Source organism: Mchenga conophoros, linkage group LG1 (assembly GCF_057382185.1).
Source record: "Mchenga conophoros isolate Kocher_MC1m ecotype Shallow Benthic linkage group LG1, M_conophoros_male_GT1.1, whole genome shotgun sequence".
Taxonomy (NCBI): Eukaryota; Metazoa; Chordata; class Actinopteri; order Cichliformes; family Cichlidae; genus Mchenga; species Mchenga conophoros.
Genome location: NC_140526.1, coordinates 9246297 through 9268930, shown reverse-complemented (window position 1 = coordinate 9268930; position 22634 = coordinate 9246297). Strand labels below are relative to the sequence as shown.

The 22634-nt window shown below is 41.8% G+C and overlaps 1 protein-coding gene across 3 annotated transcripts in view; it reads left to right on the top strand.

Moving 5' to 3' along the window:
- The first annotated feature begins 481 nt into the window (after positions 1 to 481).
- LOC146582888 (transcription initiation factor TFIID subunit 4) overlaps positions 482 to 22634 on the top strand; it is a 107372-nt gene continuing 85219 nt past the window's right edge. The window contains exons 1-6 of one of the 3 annotated variants that reach the window (XM_085249042.1): positions 482 to 1912; positions 3292 to 3464; positions 19385 to 19537; positions 20693 to 20845; positions 21516 to 21638; positions 22180 to 22269. In XM_085249042.1, the coding sequence (XP_085105168.1) occupies positions 499 to 1912; positions 3292 to 3464; positions 19385 to 19537; positions 20693 to 20845; positions 21516 to 21638; positions 22180 to 22269 (2106 nt within the window). In that variant the 5' untranslated portion in view covers positions 482 to 498. The remainder of the gene's footprint in view (positions 1913 to 3291; positions 3465 to 19384; positions 19538 to 20692; positions 20846 to 21515; positions 21639 to 22179; positions 22270 to 22634) is intronic. The other 2 variants (XM_085249200.1, XM_085249125.1) reach the window with 2 other exon arrangements.

Here is a 22634-nt window from a genome sequence, read left to right as displayed (position 1 = left end):
TATATTTCCCATCTTACCTTTTGCAAAGGTAAAAGAAAAGATGCACAGAAAAGGGAAAAACAATACCAAAATCAGACCTAATAATTATATAACTTCTGTGTAACTGCTTTGTTTCAGATCTGTTTTATTTATTCATTAACTTAGTAGCTTTATGTACATTATAACTGTCTTATATCGTTTTAAAATAATCTTTGCTTTCTTCCTGAACCTTTTTCTTATTTATATATCATTTTCTTTAAATATGGTCAAAGCTCCTCATATTCTACTTTGGGATGGCGGTGTAACTGCACGGTACTTAGTATGATTACTAATTAATACTCCGTGAAGGTAACACATAATAAATTGGATACAATAACCACAGACTTACGGCTACACCTAGGACGCCCCTTCCTCCATTTATACCCCCCTTATTTGATGACGTCAGATCCATTCCCACAATGCCTAGTAACACGCAGGCGCATTGTAAAAAAAATAGAAGACGGCTATCTGTGATCAGAGATGGCGGGCGCCTCCGACCCCCTGGAAGATATGCTCTTTTCGGAGGTGGATGAAAAAGCTGTGAGCGACCTAGTGGGCTCATTGGAGTCACAGCTTGCTGGACAAAGCAACCCGGCTGGTAAAGCAGACGAAAACGGAGGCGCTGGCTCTGTGGCCCCCGCTAACCATCACTTAGGAAAAACGCTACCAGCTCCAGTGAGCACCACAACACTAGAACAACAACAACAACAAGGACGCCGTAATAAAACTGAGATGCGCCAGGAGATCAACTCTAAAGACGTTAGCCCGGATAAGACTGTCACATCTCCTTCACCGGGTTGCAGCCCTTCTTTTGGCGAGCCTTCCACCACTTCGGGTGACTGTGTGAGCGCCACTAGCAGCGGCTCGCAATCACATGGAGCATCCATCACAACACTGACTGCATCTGGTGTGTCAACTTTGGCATCTCTGCCGCCAGCCAGCATCAGCACCACCACATCCAGCCAGGGCTCTAAGGTTACCGTGGGCACAGGTGAGACGTCGACGGGAGCAACCCCGCCGAGAAAACGCATAACGACGCCGCGGAGGAGCGCTTCGGCGCGGATAAAGAGTTTGAACGGCGCAGCTGTAACAACGCGGAGGAACAGCAACACAGCGGTGGTCGACAGCGTTAGCCAAGTGGATACGAGTGCAAGTACACCAAACTCTGGACGACCCGTCACAACCTCTATTAACACTTCGACGTTCACCTTATCCAACGCGAGCCTGCCTGTGGGTCAGTCGGCTATTGCTCTCGACAGGGGGACTCCTACTATTGCTTTGCATAGACTCCCGAGTCATATTGTTGCCAGTATAGCCCAGAACGGCAACGGGACCAGTGTTTCGGCCTTGGTCCAGCAGGGTGCTCGTATAGGACCCGTTACCTCTTTAGCTTCCCCGGGGAACCAAACCAAAATGGTCACAGACACTGGGGCTTCCAAAACAGACGATTGTCAGTCCAAAATTGTAATGTTAACCCAGTCTAGCGTTGTCAACTCTGTAGTAAATACTGTTTCCACTTCCTCTCCTCCTCTTCCTCCTCCTCCTCCTCCTTCTACTTCTTCATCTATTGTCACACCAACAACTACTACAGCTGCAGCAACAACAACAATAACAATAACTCAGCCTCTGAACTCCATCACACCTGCTGCGTGTGTTACAGGGATGGCAACTAGTTCAGTATGTGGAGCTGGTCAGACCACATCGGTGACCACCACTATTACTATGGTTAGGCCAACAGCTCCCTCCCCAACACCTGCTGTGGCCACATCTGCACAGTCACAACCCCGTCCTGGACTTACAGCCCCACAAAGGATTGTAACCCCCCAACTGATTGTCAGACCGCCTCAGCAGCAGACCACCATTCAGCTGCCCCCTGGGTTTACCATCCCACAAGGTAAGGTTAGCAGGAGGGCTAACAACCAAGCCAGAGAATCCTGGTTGTGGTTGTTAAAAGGACTCTCCCATAATAGAAGATTGTGTGTGACATCCTCCGGATTTTCCCTGGCTCAAAATAGGCCTTTGGGCATGAATAATCTACATATATGTATGGCAAGGAGTGTTGTACCTTACATAACAGAAGTTTGTGGATTTCCATGTTATTTCTGATCATTTGCTAAATAAATCTGTGTTTTATGTTTGACTAAATGTTTAAGTAAAATATTTTCATTACAGTCCTGGTGATTGTCATTTACACAAAGGTCAAAGTCAAAATTTTTTGGAAACAGGAAAAACCCTGATTTTCTTGTTTGGTTTGTTTGTTTGTAATTGGAAAAAAGATAAAACCGGGGTGAAAAAGACAGAAATCAAAGTATTTATACAGATAGATGCAATAAGCACAAACACCTTGTGTGTGTGTGTGGTAAACCTAGAGCAAAAAACATCAATTTAAATGTTTATTTATGCAGAATAATAATAGTACACTGAAGATGAGTAGAATCACAAAAGACCTCTAAGGAAACTTTGAGAGGCACAGAGAAATGCTTTGGGCAGCTCTAGTGTGCAGACAGTGGCCACTGATGCTTTGAGACTGCAATATGTTGTCAAAAAATATTTGAGTAGATATTGGTTTTTTTATGTAGCTAACTTTTGTTATTACAACAACAATTCAGTAGTCCAGGATTCCAGTAGTTCAAATTATAGCTAACCCAATAGATGAGCCATATTTATATCCCTAATTTAGCTGTTATATTTTAAACAGTGTAAATTCAATAGAAGCTCATATTCTGTACTTGTAAAGGGGCAGGTAATAACAGAGGAAAGTGGTCATAATGGTTTTTGTGCTGCACTGCTTGAATGAGTCATCTGACCTCAGAAATAATAGCTCAGTTACATTTTCAAGAGCATGATCAGAACATGCTGTTAACCTTACTATTGACCTCATGTCCTTTTCTCTTTATGGAAATTCTGCAAAGATAAACAAATGTGTAATAAAATATTTTATCACGGCCAGGTGTGGGGTTATAATAACTGCAGTCCTGGTCCTTTAAAACGAAGGGAGAGTTTGTGTAATTCGCTCATGATCAGAGCCTGAAGCAAATACTTCAGTCTTTGATTATAATATGTGCACTACTGTAACATCTTACAAAGTCTAGATCCTGTCATGAAATATTACTTTTGTAAAATTGCAGTGTTTTATAAGGTTGTAGTGCAGTGATATACCTGCAGTATAACATGTGAAATATACAGTATTTTTTTTTAGTGGCTGCTTTAGCTGTTCTTCTGCGGTATTTATGTTGTGGTGTTCTCTAATTTATGTTTCCTGCTCTTCCTTAGGTATGGTGTTGGTACGCACAGAGTTAGGACAGCTGGTGATGGTTCCCCAGCAGGCTTTGGCTCAAGCTCAAGCACAAGCACAAGCTCAAGCCCAAGCCCAGGCCCAGAACAACATTTCTCCACGACCTGCTACCCCCACCACAGGGACATCCTTCAGAGTAACCTCTCCACAGGTGAGACCACAGAACCCACATGATAGCTGGCAGCTGTAGACTCTCACTGCTGCAACCAACGGCACACAGTGTTGCTGTTCAAATGAGACAAAAGGAAGGAGAAAGACAGAAAAATCAGAAAGATTATTATACTCATTTGCAACTCTACTAGTGTAGCGTTGCATTGGTTTAACAGTTTAAAATTATCCATGTTGTTAAACTAGACCTTTACGCTGGCCCTTGTTCAGTTGTTTGAAACAAGCCATTAGTTTTGCTTCTTCAAGCCAACCTTCTGATTGGCTGCCTCTTGCAAACAGATGGTTTGGTTTGAACTGCGAATAGGTGGGGCCAACTTCCCATTTGATGCAATTTGTGATTCTGGGAATTTGGCAGCTATCTTGAATCTTGAATGAGCAGACACCCATAACTTTAAATTCACTAGTTAGTGGGACATTAAAAATGCATGCACTAATTAAATCCAATACAAAGCTCTTCGAAAGTTTAGTAAATCTTCTCCAAAATAAGGTTAAGAATTAAGTTTTCCTGTCAGATTGTATTCCTAGTACTCAACATTACAGCTTCATTACTGGCTCAGTCCAGAGAGCTGATGTGAAAAAAGCATCTCTACGTATCCCACCAGAGCACTGAACAAATGGCATGCCTATCAATGTGAAGGATATAGTAAGCCAAGAGAAAGTAAAACATACATGCACCTACATTTTTCCTATGATAACATTTGCCACAGCACACCTGCTGTGACTGCCTACCATTTACATGGATAAGTGCAAAAACAACTAGTTAAAGTTTCCTTTTCTGGGTGCTGATCTGCTCTTAAGTTGTGTATGCACTGGAAATGAGTTGCTTGTCAAGCATCGCTTTAAAACTGCCTGCTGGTCACTCGCAGATATTCCAGGCTGTAGTGTGGATCCTCTAATGTATTTAGAATCAGAATCAGAATCAGAAAGGGTTTTATTGCCAAATGTTGAGCAGGTTTACAACATTAGGAAATTGCTGGGGTACTTAGTGCAAAACATACTGTCAGACAACGCTTAAATAAACATAAAAATAAAAATTAAAAGTGCTAAGTAGATAGATATATACATGAGTGCAGGTGGTGATCAGTGCCAAACATGGAATGATGCAGTGAACACAGGGTCATGTGTAAGTGGTGGGAACAGTCATACGGTTATTGTTCATGTGTCCAACAGCAGAGGGGAAGAAACTGTTCTTATGGCGAGAGGTTCTGGTGCGAATGGACCGGAGCCTCCTGCCTGAGGGGAGCAGGTCAAACAGACTGTGTCCAGGGTGAGAAGGGTCAGCTGTGATCCGAGCTGCACGCCCCAGTGTCCTGGAGGTGTACAGGTCCTGCAGAGATGGGAGTCTGCAGCCAATCACTTTCTCAGCAGAGCGCACAACACGCTGCAGTCTCTGTTTGTCCCTGATAGTGGCTCCAGCGTACCACACGGTGATGGAGGAGGTGAGGATGGACTCGATGATTGCAGTGTAGAATTGCGTCATCGTCCGTGTTGGCAGGTTGAATTTCTTCAGCTGCCTCAGGAAGTACATCCTCTGCTGGGCTTTCTTTATTTTTTTTGACACTTTTTATTTGTTTAGGAACATTTTTATGCAACAAGATAAAAGAAAAAAGAAAAAACAGAAACAGTATGAGGTCATGGGAAGATAACATACACCTGTACATACATCTGCACATCCACACATACATACGTCAACAAGTCTGCATTGCTAATTCTATGCATCAAAGGGTGCTGCCACAAGCTGTAAAGTCCAGCCATTTTCTCCACCGTCTCCTTCCCAAATCTCCCTGCAGTCGCAGAGTGAAAGTCGTCATACATTCCATCAATTTGACATCTTCCACTATAGAGGTAAAAAGTGTTACAGTGGGAGGATCTCTACAGAGCCAGCGTTTTGTTATGGCCTTCTTCGCAGAAGCCAAGAGAACTTTCAGAAGGTAAACATCATCTGCAACTAAATCGTCTGTAAAATATCCCAGATACAATGAGGTAAATGTACAAGACACGTGGAATCCCAACACCTCTGTAATTATCTTCATAACTTCTGTCCAGAAGGGTCGTATGAGTGGGCAGGACCAGAATATATGACCGTAATCAGCCATGACTTCCCCACAATTCCTCCAGCAAAACGCAGGTGTAGCACTGAATTTAGACTTCTGTTTAGGCGTTATGAAATAGCGTATAATGTTCTTCCAGCAGAAGTCCCGCCACATGTTGGAGTTAGTCGTGGTAAACTGTGTCTCCCAGATCCGTGCCCACCCATCTTCTGTAATCACAATGTCCATTTCTTTTTCCCATTTCTGCTTTATGTAAATCGTTGAGTGCCCTTTGAGCTTAATCAGACATTTATACAGTTTACTTATCAAGGCTCTGTTACTCCCAGAGTCATAAGCATCAATGAAAATATTAACAATCGAGAAGTCTCCACGGACACAGCTCTTCAGTCTTTTGCCAATATAGTCACGGAGTTGCAAGTATCGAAAAAAGTCTTGTTTCCCGAGATCGTAAGTCTTGCATAGGGTATCAAAAGCCATAATTTTAGATTTTACAATAACCAAACACCCAGCAGTGATTCCATGCCACACCCATTGTTTAAATCTACTATCGTGGGAAGCAGGTAGAAAATCAGGGTCATACGCTGGCCACCTCAGAAGTTTTATCTCTTCCTGGAGTTGCGCCTGCTTGACCACTCCCCTCCATATTTTTAATGTAAAAGTGACCCAGTGGCTGGGCGTCAAGGTATCGTCCAAATCAGAAGCCGCGTGACCAAGTCTAGACTGGATTGGCGTGTCTGAGAGAGACATCTCAATAGTCTTCCACCTCGCACAAAAAGATGGATTACACCAACACACCAAGGACCTCAGCTGAGCAGATAAGTAGTAATTCCTTAATGAAGGTAGAGCCAAGCCCCCTTTGTCTTTCGGCAACTGCAAAGTAGAGAACTTCACCCGTGGTCTTTTGTTAAGCCAAATGAATCTCGAAATCTGCTTATTCCATTCCCTGAATTGCTTCTCTGGAATTTGAATAGGTAAAGCAAGAAAAAGATAGAGTAGTTTGGGGAGAATATTCATTTTAATTATCTGTATCCTGTTGCCAAGGTCGAGAGGGAGCAAGGCCCAAATGTTGAGATCGCTATATATTTCTCTATTAATACGACTGTAATTAATATCGTACAGTTGTGTCAGATCTCTAGGCAGAAACACTCCCAAATATTTGATAGCAGTTGCCTCCCAATTAAACTTGAATTTTGCCAGTAGTGTCTGGTCCGGAGAAAAATTAAATGACAGAACTTGAGTTTTTTTGACATTAAGGACATACCCTGAATACAGGCCATATGTTTCCAACATCCCCATTAATACTGGTATACCTGAGCTGGGATCCATGATTGTCACCAAGACATCATCTGCATATAAACACACCTTGTACTCGTCCCCTCCTATTACAATCCCTTTCAACGATGTTTCCTGACGTATAGCCTGGGCTAGAGGTTCGATAAACAAGTTGAAGAGGTAGGGGCTTGCTGGACACCCCTGTCTACATCCTCGTTCTAAAAAAATAGTATCGGAGAGGCTACCGTTAATTTTTATTCTGGCAGTAGGGAGAGAATAAAGAGCTTGGAAACATCTTATAAACTCGCTACAGAAACCAAATCTTTTCATCACTAGGAAGAGGAAGTCCCAATTCACTGAATCATATGCTTTTTCAGCATCTAAGCTAAGAATAATTGAGCTTTTTTTCTTATTATTAATGTGTTCGATGATGTGTAAAGCTCGTCTAATATTATCGTGGGTTTGTCTATTTTTCAAGAAACCCGTTTGGTCTTCATCAATCAAAGAAGGCATTACAGCATCCATTCTTCGCACCAAAATAGTTGTGTATAGTTTATAGTCTAAGTTCAGGACACTTATAGGCCTATAAGATTTGCAGTTTAGTCTATCCTGTCCCCCCTTTGGCAAAACCGATATGAAGGCCTCCTTCCAAGAGGGAGGTACCAGACCTCCTTTCAAAATGTAGTTAAAACTAGTTTCCAACAGGGGAAGAAGGCTTTCCCTCATGGTTTCGTACCATTCGGCAGGGAGCCCGTCGGTACCTGGTGATTTATTGGATTTAAGGCTGGAGATAGCTTTAATTATTTCTTCCCGAGATATTAAGGACGTTAACTTACTATTTGCTTCTCGACCAATCGTAGGCAGGTCTAAGGAATTCAAAAAGTCAGTCATCTTATTTACATCACCCTGAGTAGATTGACTATATAAGGATTTGTAATACTTTTCAAACGCTTTTTGAATTTTATCCAGGTCAGTTACAACATTGTTACCAACCGGGTCTCTAATCTTATAAATATTATTTTCAGCTTGCTGTTTTCTAATCCGCCACGCCAACTGCTTCGCCGCCTTAGGCCCCGCCTCATAATACCTCTGTTTCATGAACCTTATGTTTTTCTCTACTTCTTCGCTCAATATCTTATCTATCTCCTGCTTAATCTGTCTGATCTGGTGGGTTACTGTAGTATTTTTATCCTTTAGACCTGACTGTTCCAAGGCCATTAATCTATTCTGCAGTTGTAACAATTCTTGTGACTTTTTCTTTTTAATCATGGTCGACCACGCAATTATTTTACCTCTGAGGACAGCTTTGGCTGCATCCCATACAATACTGTGATTTGTCTCTCCATTATCATTGTCCTGCAGGTACAAGTTAAGATCGGCTGTCATTTGTTTCACAAAAGCGGGGTCATTTAACATACCGGTATTTAGTCTCCACAAAGTTGTCTTCCGTGTCCCGTCCAAATGTAACGTTATATAAAGTCCACTGTGGTCAGAGACATCTCTTGGACCTATTCTGCAATCTTTTATCCTGTGTAAATCCCTATTAAACATAAAACAGTAATCTATCCTCGAATACACTGAGTGTCGAGCAGAGTAAAAAGTGAATCCTGACGCTGACCCATGGATAGATCGCCACACGTCAATAAGCCCTAATTCCGTTAACATTCCTTTAACCCGTTTCCCTCCAGACGTGCTTTTCCTGTCCCTATTATTTGAGTCTAATCTGGGATTTAACAGTAAATTAAAATCTCCTGCACAAATAAGAGTTCCCACCGTTTCCTTAGAGATCAAATCAAATATCTTCTTAAAGAAGCTTGCGTTGCTTCCTGGGGGTGCATAGACATTTAATAGTGTGACCGTCTTATTCTCTATTCTACCTTTTACTAAAACAAACCGACCTTCCTTATCACTTATAGTAGATATATGTTCAAATTTTATTTTATTTGAGATAAGGATAGCTACTCCTCGTTTTTTCCCGGCCCTATACGATGAATAAAATGTATGTCTGAAACCCATCTTTTTTAATTTCTCATGTTCTGCATTATCTAGATGAGTTTCTTGCCAATATGCCAAGTCTACTGTCTCCTTTTTCAATTTGGCAATTAATTTGCTTCTTTTAATAGGGCTATTCAGGCCATTTACATTTAGTGACAGCATTTTATAGAAATTATAAGCCATCAAGTGGATATGTGGAATACAACATAATCAACCCAGACCTCAGAACATCACAACCAGAACTCACTGAACAGCAAACACACAAAACATTAACAGGAGCTTCCAATACAAAGGATATAACAGTATCCTTTGACATTGAGGGGACTGGCCACAGGGTGGGGCCCCTCATCCGACAAGAGGGGAGTGACCGACAAAAAAGCCAAAAAAGGGCAAAAAATAAACGAAACAGTCTCTTATCGCTACTAGACATAACGTGGTGGTTCTCTAACCATGTCCGTAGGCACCAACCTAAAGAAATATGAATTCTGAAGGATACGAAAGTCAGTGTTCCTGCGGTTAGATTATCAAAACTCTACCGCCAGCTATCTCACCGTTGTCCCGCCATCAGCTGTTCACTCGTCTGCTGACACTTTCTTGCTCCCTCCGGAATGCTTGGAGTTTTTCCCGCACGTGCTGCTGGAAGCCGCCCCCGCAGTGTGCTGTCTGCGTTTCCCAAGGAAGTAGCTGCTTTATCGTGTCCTCTGTCATCCTGTTGGTTTGGTTCCCCAAGGTGATCTTACCCACGGCTATTCCCCGCTTTCTTAAATCCTCGGCAGCTTGGCTCGCGGTATTATATAGGACATTGCCTGACGCATAAAACACTCGCATCTTACTTAGTGGTGTCTGGAAACGGATCCCGTTGTCCTTCAAAGCCTTCTTAACTGGGATATATTCCCGTCTCCTTTTCTGCACTTCCAGAGAGTAGTCATGATCGAAATACACCCGTTTGTTTTGGATATGTACCCCTTTGTTCCACGCCGTGCGGAGAATCTCTTCTTTAACAGAGAACCGGAGGAAGCGCACTATTATTGAGCGTGGTGGGGCGTTCGGGGGTGGTTTCGGTCCCAACGCGCGGTGTGCGCGCTCAATGCCGAGAGCACGGTCCGGGCCGAAATCTTCGCCTAGGTGTTCTTTGATCAGATTTTCAACAAAGGTAGTCACCGACGAGCCCTCCGAGTTTTCCGGTACGCCGTAGATCCGGATGTTCTTGCGTCTAGCGCGGCCCTCCATATCGGACACCTTTTCCTGAAGCGCCCGTTGATTTTCCAACAGCTGCACAAGTGTATCCCTAACACCAATGTCCCAGCGTTCCGAGTCAGCCTGCTGGGCTTTCTTTATGACGGAGGTGATGGTGGGCTCCCACTTCAGGTCCTGGGTGATGGTGGTACCCAGGAAGCGGAATGAGTCCACAGTGGTGATGAGGGTGTCAGTCAGGATGATGGGGGGGAGTGGAGCTGTGTGCTTCCTGAAGTCCACAATAATCTCCACTGTCTTCTGGGCATTCAGCACCAGGTTGTTGTGGCTGCACCAGGACACCAAACGTTCAACCTCCCTCCTGTAGGCAGACTCATCCCCGTCCAAGATGAGTCCACCGTTCGAGATGAGTTACTAGTAGGTCATATGTTAATCAACTGTGTTTTTCACTCTCATTAGTAATCTCTTCAGTTCCTTGCATCAAAGTTTATTGCGCGTCCACCCACTTCGCACTTGCAATTGTAGTTATTTTCTCTGTAGTCTGAAGTCGTAAATGTTATTCAGTTTCTTTGTCTCTGGTCACTAAGTCACCATAAATCACTTACAGTGTGTGGAACAGCTGTCCTCTTGGGTAAGGAGGACAGAGGTGGACCAGCCACCAACTTTAGCAATTGAGTGTTCTTCAGACGATTTCTAATCAGGATTCTTCTCATCAGGTTGTTGTTTGTTTTTTTTTTTTTACCTGAGCCATAGTGCAGAGACTTTATAATGTATGTATGTATTTATTTATTTATTTCCATTGTCACTCATAAGGAAACACTTCTCTGTTTCTTCTTTTTTGGTATCCATTTGTTGAACTTCATCCACTTTTTGGCTTGCAGCTAGCAGCACTCAGTTTAGAGTCATTCTTATTCAGAAACCTACACAAGTGGTGAAATCTAAACTTGCTGACACACATTATGGGTAGAGCACGCAGGAGGTAGGAACCTGTAGAAAACTACGCGTGTTAGTTACACAAGGGCTCATTCTGATATTACTCTGACTTTCTACTAGGAAGCTGGCAGGTTAAAGTCCATTTAATGTCTGATCTGACATGTCTAGACATTTGCGCTCTCACACTGATAAAATGAAAAGGTGAGGTTTTAGCCTTGGGGAATCACTTTTACTATCCCGACTTCAGTGGGAGCTCATTCATCTCTGTGGAGCCAGAACAGAGAAGAGTCGTAAATGACCCTGTGGTTTTCTTGAGTGATGGGATGACCCAAGGGATATTTGACCGTGACTTGGAGGTAGGAAGGAGCTGCCCTGTTCTTGGCATGTAGATAAGCAGGAGAATTTTGAATGACTGGAAGCCAGACAGGTGTACATGGAAGGAGAACTGTGCAGGAATACAAGTACTAGGCAGACATCAGCTACTTGGACTAATGGTAGTGGCCTTATGGCACAAATGTTGTCTCCAGCATTTTTACTAGTCTGGGGTAATTTTCGCATAAGAATTTTGGACAATTTAGAAAGTGTCCGGGTGTTTTCATCAGTTATTTTGTCTTGATGTCCATTTCACATGCACTGCTTGAAATACTCTGTGGTTTAGGTGTAGGAACTATCTGGATGGAGTGCACAGGAGGCAGCACATATAGTGTCCACTTGATAGGTCTATTAGGTAATTGTTTTCTTTTTGTTTGTTTGTTTGTTTGTTTAATTTAAGGGCGATCGTGGCTCAAGAGTTGGCCGTTCGTCTTGTAATCAGAAGGTTGCCGGTTCGAGCCCCGGCTCGGACAGTCTCGGTCGTTGTGTCCTTGGGCAAGACTCTTCATCCGTTGCCTACTGGTGGTGGTCAGAGGGCCCGGTGGCGCCAGTGTCCGGCAGCCTCGCCTCTGTCAGTGCGCCCCAGGGCAGCTGTGGCTACAATGTAGCTTGCCATCACTAGTGTGTGGATATGGGTGGATGACTGAATGTGTAAAGCGCTTTGGGGTCCTTAGGAACTAGTAAAGTGCTATACAAATACAGGCCATTTAATTTCGGAACTGACAGGTTTAAGACTACATTTGATACCTGCCTACTCGCGTGGAACTCGGTTGCCTACTCTTCCTAGAAGAGTTCAGTCCCTGCGTGAAAAGAGGAGATACCTCAGAAGCCTCACTGTTGAGGATAGAATGCAAGATGGCCATCTTTTATTGCAGTATTTGCTGCAAATGCTATTTTGTTGTTCAGGGTCACTCGTAGCTTCCTCGCCAGCTGAGCGAACAAGACATGAATGTATGAGTTACGACTCTTAATAATCTTAAAAAAAAGACCCGAAAACAGCCGACTCCTAGCTACTGTGCTGTGACTGCTCGCTGCTCCTGAAACGTTAGGATGGAGCTCAGCGATATATCACATCACATAAAGCAGCGAAAGCATCTGAATGCAGATGTGCATTTTGCTTTTGGGTAAATAATTCTGCAACCTTCAGAAAAAGTTAGATGGGATTTATTTTTTTTAATAAACAAGTAAATAACCTGCGTAGTAAAAGGTGTCCAGATGTTGTTCATCTATCAATGAATGTCAGATAAATGATTGAAATGGAATCGTATGTTTTCAGTGAGACAAACAGAAAAACAAATTGATTGCAGACATATAGTAGAATTAAAAAAAACCTCTAAATGAATATCAGATGAAACAGAAAGGCCTGATGGTAAGAGTGATAGAGAGTTTGTATAATTTTTTTTTAGCAGCGTATAGAAAGAAAAGGAGATGTTTCACTTTAAAGCATATTTAAAATGCCATAATAATAGAATTCAACAGATGTGTATCTTTACTGTACCTCTAAAACCTGCTGATATTCCACTCTGTGCAAACTCAGCTTACACCAGTGCCATGCATATGATTTACTAAGATTACAAAAACATCGAACTCCAATCCTCATGGGCACATTTCAGGTTTCTTTCTCTCCAGCTCTGCATAATTTCCGTCAATGTTAATGCCACAGGTGGTGACCTTTGTAAAAGAATAATCTGACTGATGAGATTTGAAAAACTGTGATCTAATTATACGTGTGTTCACACAGTCGATGTTGGGTGGGCACCTCCTCATTAAATGAACACTTTATTAGTTGTAGACCCTAATTGGGGTGTGATTAATGCGTTAAACTGTGTAATTATAACAAAAGAATATCCTTGATTTTTTTAATCTATAGATTAAACTGAGATTAATAGGTGAATTAATGTCTCAAGGCTTTTTAATGACTCCATGGGGTCCTCTCATCAAAATTTAACGAGCTCCTGAATCATTAATTGGAATTTGCTTATTATCACCTGTGGATCCATCATTCATTTGATAACTTGAGCTTGTGCTGGTGGCTGTACACCTTTGGAGCTTAATTGCTTTTAATAATGAGGTTACTTGATAGTTGGTCCCCCACAGTTCTCTTTAAATCAAGTGGGACAGCTGAAATGGGCTGGTGACAGCAGAGCACTAATAGAGCTGAAATGTGTGCACAGCTTAATATTTGAGCGTGTTAATGTCTCTGGGCTAGTTTTTCTGTTATTGATCTCAGAATGCAAAACACTACCTCTGCAATGTGAGATGGTGTGTTTTATCGTAGGCCATTTTGGGTGAATATTGTTCCCAAACTATTATTACTATTATTACTAATAACTATTATTCCCATTCCCAAACTACACCCCAAATCTGTTAATATTCAGATATGCGGAGCTGGAACCAGTAAAATCTCGATTATTATGAAAAACCTGCAATCAGTTGTCTAACTGGTTAAATTAGTAGTTGCTTCAGCACTTGTATTGGTTTAAATACACAGGTTTTGTCTGCGTGTAAAAAAACAAAACAAAAATGTTGGCACACCACAGAGGATTTGGCCTTACTCTAAAGAAAAGTCAGCATGACTGGGATATTTTTACCAGTTTTTTAAGAAGGAAATACACTCTTCATCTTTTTTTTTTCAAATAATAGGAATATGCATATACCAGTTATGTAGGGTGAAACCAGCTTATAACTCTAACTATATGTAGACTAGTCATGCTTACCTGCATAGTTATTCCCTCGAGACCTGTTTTTAACCAGGAAAAAAATCCTGGTACACACTCAGTGCTACTTACAAATTGCTAGTACTGGGCTTTTTAGAGAGTTTGGTCCATTTGGTCATTTGTCAGCTGCACATCCATGATTGGAATCTCCAGTGCTACTACATCCCAAAGGAGCAGTACTGCATTGAGATCTAGTGACTGTGATTGTGATTGAATACAGTGAACTCATTGTCATCTTCAAGGAACCAGCTTGACATAATCTTGCTAGAAGCAACTTTCAGAAGAAGGGTGCGCTGTATTCATAAAGGGATGGACCTGTGAGCAGCAATACTCAGGTAGGCTATGGAGCTCAACGTGTGCTGAAAGAAATCCTGAAGGCAGAAGGGTGTTGAGCCCCGTACTTGGAATTTGTGCTGTTAAGTGTATATCAGTTTTTTTTCCTGGTTAAAACATAACTTTAAGCGATAACTACACTGGTTTACATATAGTTAAATTAATATTTTTCATCTTAATTATCTGAAATTTATGCCTGTTAAGTGATAACTCAAAATATTTTGGCCATTCCCATCTGATCTCTGGGCATTTTCACCAAGAGAACTGCCTCTCTGAATATTTTCTTTTTCACACCATTCGGTGTATACTCTAGAGATGGTTAGTGCGGGAAATTCCCAGAGGATCAGCAGTTTCTCAAATATTCAGACCAACCTGTCTGGCACCAACAAGCATGCCACGTTCAAAGTCACTTAAATCACCTTTCATCCTCATTCTGATGCTCGGTTTGAACTTGAGGAGAATATTTTCTATGCATGCCTAAATGTTTATTGCCATGTGATTGGCTGGTTATGATTGGTTCATATCTGTTAATTTGCTAAATCTCAAAGGTTTAAATCTAATATAGCTAGTTGTTGTCTTCCCCCCCCCAGGCTTTCAAGGTTGCACTTTTCATTATAACCCTAACTGCAAAGACAAAAGATTAGCACTAGAGGGCAGCATTTCATTGCCTATTTTAACTTGACGTGTCTTTTACTCTGAATTTTGATGACTGTTTGTAGTGTTTGCTGATCACGTTGGGCTATGGTAAGATATCCATTCATGCTACCTTATATGATTTCTCTCAGTTTTACAACTTTATATGAAATTAAAATAGAGACTGAAGAGAGTTTCACTGCTCTTACATAAGGTGCAAGAAGAACTGATGTTGAATTTAAGCCTATAATGTTATATACATATAATGCAAAGTATCGTTGTAAACTTTAGTGTTCAGGTGTTTAGTGTTATTGTGCTCTATAGTGGGTAGTATTACATTTTCAGGTAGGACTGAACTGAGAGACATAATGTGATATATTTCAAACCTAAGTCTAACCTCAGGTGCTCTGTTACTTTCATAGTGTAAAAAACTGTAAACTGTGAATCAGAGTCAGTGTCACACAGAGCATGGTCAGACATTCATCTCCTTAAACGCCATGAACAGAATTCTGCATTAGCTGCACAACAATCCTCTCTGCTCATAGTCAGCCAACCTATATCCACCCTGATACGAACCCTTTTCAAAAGAAAGTCGCAGATTGTCATCGCCTCTCACAGTTGATGACAAATTAGTGGGCTGCGGCGTTGCCATCTCGACAGGAAAAGCAGTAGCAGGGAAATGAAAGGGAATGGTGTTTATTCCCAGAGCTCAACCCCTCTGTCGGCCTGTCACTCTTCCCATGACCCTAAGGGGAGAAACGGAAGGCATCCTGAGCTTCCTTCCTTCCATACCTGTTAAATCATTCATCATCCAACTGCCTGATTATTTTAAAAAGCTAACAAGGCTTTGGTTCTCAAGTGCGTTTGTGTGCGTGTGTCTGTCTGAGGGAGAGAGAGTGAGCGAGAAAGTGGCATAGCTAGCGGTGGGATGCACCCTGTGGCTCTTAGCATCACCCTCCTTACCCCCATCGCCTCATCTCTCATACACTCACTTCCTCCAACTCTTCAGTGTAACATTCATTTGGATCCTACTAAACTTTTAGTGGAGGCAAACCCCCTCCTCCTTCTTTCTTATCCCACTTCTTCTCCTCTGCACTGTAGTCTTTGTTTCTTTTCTTCTGTCTGTGACAAGTGCAGTTAATCGTGTGCACGAATTTGTGTCTGTTAGCGTGCTTTGGTCTGTCTGTGAATGGAAGGCTGAGTGCCAGAGGTCAGGGTTGAGGCCCTCCTGGGTTGTTTTGACTAATAGACAGGGTAGCAGGGAAGCAGCCAGGAAGTGTTTATGAACGTTTGTCTGTGTGGTGTGTGTGAGTAAGAGATGAACCTCTTTGGCTTTGTGGCACTTGGCACTGTCCTCCTCATTCGTTCTTCTGCTTTTCATATGTTAGCAAACAATCTTAGGTTACGACACATTTCAGCACTAGCATGAATCCTTTTATAAATGCTGCATTTGTCAAGTTCCATTCATTCTTCCAGTCTTCATTCAATTGCGCAATGCGCATACCGTATTTCGATATGTCACTGTGCTTTGAACCTATTCCACAGATTTTGCAGCCTAACCTGAATTTATACTTCATGCTAGTATGTAGTATGTTCATGCTACCGTGCATCTGATTTATTCAGGTTTTTCAGCCTTTTAATAATCTGTGTGCCCGTAGTTTGCATTTTTATGCCTGGGTTAACAACAAAACAAGCTAACATACCTAAGAAATATTTGAGTTGTCTGAGTGCTTTTGGCCCTGCGTAAATATGTGATGAAAATTTTTGTTTATAGTACAAACAGTATGCATGTAAACATCCTCAAATTGCAACTCGGAGTCAGCAATTTAAGCTCCCAGTTAATGTGTCATTTGAAATCTAATGAGCTAGAGTAATACGGTACTAAAGAGAATCTGCTGAAATATCCCTAAACATAATTTATCTGTATGAGTTGAGTGATTAATTCCTACTTGTGTATTCTGTGTGATCCTTTTGCACTCATTGGTTTTGTCTCTGTAATAGTAAAGTGTGCCTTAATAAATTGCTTGCAGTATTGCCTTACTTTTCTGCAACAACTTACAGTGGAAATTCTAGACTGTATAAAAGCATAATAATAAGAGGAATGTTTTATACAGTCATTGACACTTAATAGTGAAAGGTGAGTTTCAGAAAAGTCATATTCATTTTTCTGTTTAATTATTTGTTGACTAACCCATTTGTGTGTTTGTTAGGTCTTCTATTCATCCATTAATTTGCTCATTAACTCACTCGTAGTGCATATCAAGTTTAATAAAACATTAAAATGCGATGGTCAGGTGTGTTGTACACAAATATCTGTGGTCTTTTAAATGTAGGCAGGTTCAAACTTTAAATCTGATACTGTTAATATACTGTACTTGATGCCCTTTGTTTTTACATATTTTCCTTGGTGCCAACATCAAGGTTAGGTGAGTATTTAGATGCTAATATCTGTATTGGTTAAACAGATAGAGGACCCAAGCTTGAAGGCTTGAAGTGAAGGAAGAAAGGATTTCTCTTTTTTTTTTTTCATTGTGGCAATGTTGGTCATCATTCAGCCAAAATTGTCACCTCGCAGAAGAAATTTGGCAATATATATTTCAATTTAATTCAATTTAGTGTTATTTATACAGCACCAAATCACAAGAACAATCACCTCAAGTCACTTTATGTTTTAAGGTAGACCATACAATAATACATACAGAGAAAAACCCAACAATCATATGACCCCCTATGAGCAAGCACTTTGGCGACGGTGGGAAGGAAAAACTCCCTGTTAACAGGAAGAAACCTCCGGCAGAACCAGACTCAGGGAGGGGCAGCAAACTGCCGCGACCGGTTGGGGTGAGAGAAGGAAGACAGGATAAAAGACATGCTGTAGAAGAGAGCCAGAGATTAACAAGTGTGATTCAGTGCAGGGAGGTTTGTCAACACATAGTGAGTGAGAAAGGTGACTGAAGAAATACTCAATGCATCATGGGAATCCTCCAGCAACATACATTCTGCAGCAAGAGTCAGTACTCTTGCTGCAGAATTTTGGATTAACTGAAGGCTTTTCGGGGAGTTTTTAGGACATCCTGATAATAACGAATTACAGTAGTCCATGCTTGAAGTAATAAATGCATGAACTTTACGTGCTATACTGGGGTCTCATCATCAGCCCTGTTTTGTGATTCAAGGCCACATCACCCCCTTGGTTCTCTTTGCCATGTTCGAATCCTGAGCAGTTTTTGTAGTGTGGCGTTATTCTTCCTGGGAGGCCACTGCTGTTGGGGAGTGCCTTTGCAATAATTGGGTGTGCACCAATATTTGGGTTTTTATAACCTCTCTGTCACCATGAGTCTCTGGACTCAGCTTAGGGCTAGGTGATGATCTATATTTTAATTTCATATACGATTTTGCTTTTGGTTTGTGTTATTTGTTGTATTACAGATCAAGAGCACCTCCAGGGTTTCTTTTGTTTTCAGTAGCAGGGCATTTTCAGTCCTCCTTAAAATCTCAGACTCACTCCAAATTTAGTTCTTGAGCTAAGATGATTACATAAATCTTTTTGTACAAAAAGTAACTTTTTAAGGTCTTCTGTAAGTGAACCTGTTGAAGGATCATTAATAGTTACCTGTCTGTTGGTTGTTCAGTTACTCTCCACAGGTCCGTGCAGGTCCCCTGAGCCTCATGTTGCACCTGTTAGCTGACAGCAAGTGATGGTTGTCCTTACGAAACAGCCTCCTTACTGCATGACCTTGTTTGCCTCTACCACATCCACCTATTTTTCACATGTATTTGCTTTTTAAAATTATTTTTATTTTTTTATTATATTCAAAGTTTGAATATTTCTCCTGTAAAAGGACACATTTATTTAGTCAATGGATAACTCAAGGTTTCCCAGCAAAGCATTTCACTGTAATGAAATCATCAGTGTTATTCCCTTTACCTGTCAGTAGTTTCAGTGTCGTCGCTGATTGATGTAGGTCTCCTCTGGAATCAGACCCCAGTAGTACGTCACTGTGAGCCAGCGCCACCTGACCAAAGTGCTTTCTTGAGTTAAATCTTCATGTCGACAACATGCTGCCACCTTCCTTCTTCTTTCCTGCTGTCATGACCTTTTCTCATCTGTCTGCAAGGCACGATACTGCTCTTTTCTTATTCTGTTGCCCTGTCTCTCTCTCCCTCTCTCACACTTTCCCCCGTCTTTTCTCTGGCTGCCATCCTTCCTCCTCACTCTTTTCTTTCACAGCTGAAACTGGCACAGCATCACTGTCGCTGTGTTTCTTCCTTTGTATCTTTTAAGGTGGCTTGTATTCAGTTATCTCTCCTGTTTCTCTTTCGTCACCTACTTCCTCTGATATATTTATTCTGAGTTCTGTCTCTTTTTCCTCTTCCTTTTTCTTCTGTTCTCCTTTTTCCAGCAATCTCCTGTGACCTCTCAGGCCAGCAGGCAATGTCCTTTGACCCCAGCCAAGATGGCACCGTCTCCTTCTCCTACTCCTTCCAGCCCTGCCCTACAGACTTCTTCTTCCTCTTCTTCTTCTTCTTCCTCCTCCTGCCCTGCACTCCGCCCAGTGAGACAACTCCTCCTGACATGTTATTCAGTCCTCTGCCTGGCATTTTTTTCCTTTGCTATACCAGATAACTGCCTAGAAATAGTGCTGACTGAGTCTAAAGTTTACTTGAAGGTTGTGTACAAGCTGATAATTGACTTCTAGTATTTCGGAGGAAATTTTAGTAAAACCCTTTTCTGTATATATTATACCTGATGTAAGCACTAATACTAACTACTATAATTAAAATTTATTTAGTAACAGCAAAAAAATCATGGGGACATTTTTTTTAAGTATATATCAATTATGTAACGAAGTAACAACTTCCTGTTGTTACAGGAAAGAGGATCCTTAGATTATATGGATGTCAGGTCCAGTTAATTGCAAATACCTAGAAGAATTTAAAAGTGATTCCAAAACAAAAAGGGTCTTAGAAGGTCAAACCATTTATTTTCAAAGTGTGCAGACAAAAAAAGGAAAGTATGAGTCCCCTGCATTGATGCCCTAGCTACACATAATGCATAACCTGTACTAAATACTGGCACTTATTGGCAAGGAACTAGAACACAGTATCCTCTGATCCAGATCAAATTCGGATTGTTTTGATTTAACCAAAACTACACTACATAGTCACATCACAAATATAACTGTACACGTAGCCTTGTTACCATCTACAGTATATGTCACTCAAATGATAGGACCTTAATGTGTCCCCTTCATCTGGCTGTATTCACACCTGTATTTAGAGCTGTCCACTTATGACCACGTCACATAAGATGTATTTTATTGCCAAGTGTGAACAGGCCCTGAGAGATTTAAAAGAGGTGATGAGGGCCTTAGAGTGAGAGACTGCTGTTGGCACCTCATGAGCAAAATTGTGTATATGAATTTTATTCAACTGCGCACACATCATTATGGGTAGCCAACATTTGTTACAGATCTTCCAAGTCAGGTGGGTGACGATTTAGAAAAGCTTTGATGTGCTCCTGTGCTTCCCTGCCTCTAGCTTGTCACCTCCTCCCCTTCTTCCTCCTTGTCTGTTAAGAGATGTCCACCAAAGTAAGGACACCAGATGTGACAGGAGCGCTGTGGCGCCTGCCTCCTGTTCTCTGTGGCCTTGCTGGGAGCGAGGCGTCACGTCCTGTTTATCTCTCTGTCTCTTCCTTGCTCTTCCAGAAGGGCCCTGTGGCACCGGTCGTGGCTGTGACGGCTCCGCAGCAGACCCCCGTGGTTTTGCCTCCCCAGGCCCCGGCCCAGCCTGCCTCCCAGCCAGTGCAGCCTGCACAGCCGGGAATTGCCACGGCCTCTGGAGCTTCTGTCGCATCCCAGGTCTGTTTCCTTTGCCACACTGCCCTCCTCTCATCCTCCTCCACTACCGCCCACACGCCACCCTAAAGGGTGAGGGCACTGTCACAGCTGCCAGGAGGCTGGCTGTGTCACAAGCTCAGACCCGGACCTACAGCTACACCACGTCACACAGCTGGCCATGGACAAAGAGTCTTGCACATGCTTGCGCTCATACATTCACACTATTGCGTACTGACCCAAGGACATAGAAAGACATAGAAGCACAGATTTACCACGAAGTCACATGTATGCATATTCTCACACACACACACACACACACACACACACACACACACACACACACACACACACACACACACACATCTGTCAACCCAGGTGCTACATTTTAATGTCCTGAATGTAGACTATTCACTGAGTTGTGACAGATACTTTTCAGCCTCTTTTATCAGCCAAGTTAATTCCACTCTTTAAGTTAATATTTAAGGACATGCACCGCAGTTATAGGGCCACTTCCTCTCTGCTTATGTTCTGATCCATTGTTTTACACAGCGACTTTGAGGTTGGGATTTGGTAGTGGTGTCACTGGGGTTTTTTTTTTGTTTGTGTGTGTGTGTGTGTGTGTGTGTGTGTGTGTGTGTGTGTGTGTGTGTGTGTTTTTATAGAAAATGAATTATTTTGTTGTCTTCAACAGGAAATGCAAGAGAATGTTAAGAAGTGTAAGAATTTCCTGGCCACACTTATCAAGCTGGCATCTCACAATTCTCCGTCCCCCGAGACGTCTAAGAACGTCAAGGCTCTTGTTCAGGACCTTCTGGTGAGCTTCACAAAACGCTGTTCGTATCATATAGGAAAAACTAAATAATATCACTTGTTTAGATGGGACAATTTTGGGGCAAGTATTAGATTTACAAAAACTGCTAGGGACCTGCCGTATACCTCTTTTTTTTGTAGGCAAATAATTTTAACACCATGTTTCTCATGTATCTAACTAATTTAATGAAATCATAACATGGTAAGTGTGAGTCCATTGTTTTGGGGTTTTTTTTCCCTTTTTGTTTTGCGGTGTAACATATTTTAAATTTTACATTAAAATTGACACTTTTCTGTGTCGTTGTATTAAATATTTCCTACCTGTAGATGGCAGCATGAAACTCTTTCCGAAAGTCTCTTTTTTGTGTCATGAATTTTCATCTCATACAAAATGTGCACCTTAAGTTGTACCCTGAAGTTTCAGGATGGAATGGTTGATGATTCCTTCTGGTGATGGGCTTTCATCTAACTGTGCTTATACCCTCTGGTGTACTGCATGGCTTCTCTTTTGAAATTTAATATATTCTTTACTCTTAACCTGACAGGATGCCAAAATCGAACCGGAAGAGTTCACCAGCCGACTACAGACAGAGCTCAAGTCATCTCCGCAGCCTTACCTGGTACCCTTTCTCAAGGTGAGGTTCTTGCTAGTTAACTTCTTTTTTTTAACCTTCTTCCTAAGCTATATCATCCATAAAACTGATTCCTACACTGACTAATGCAATGGCTCATTGAGCTCATCTTCTTTATAAGTCTCTGAAAGTGCCTATCTAACATTGAAACCTGCACCTCTGTCATCAAGTAGTCTTCTTAACCTTGGGCCTGTTTATTCAGTTTATAGCACCTGTAGATACTTGAAATTCTCATCCATCCATCCATCCATCCATCCATTTTCTTGTGCTTAACCAATTCTGGGTCCTGGGGTCTACTTGAAATTGACCCCTAAAATTGTTTTCTGAACTGCCCCTTATCTTTCACCTCTACTTATTCCCTAACTTGG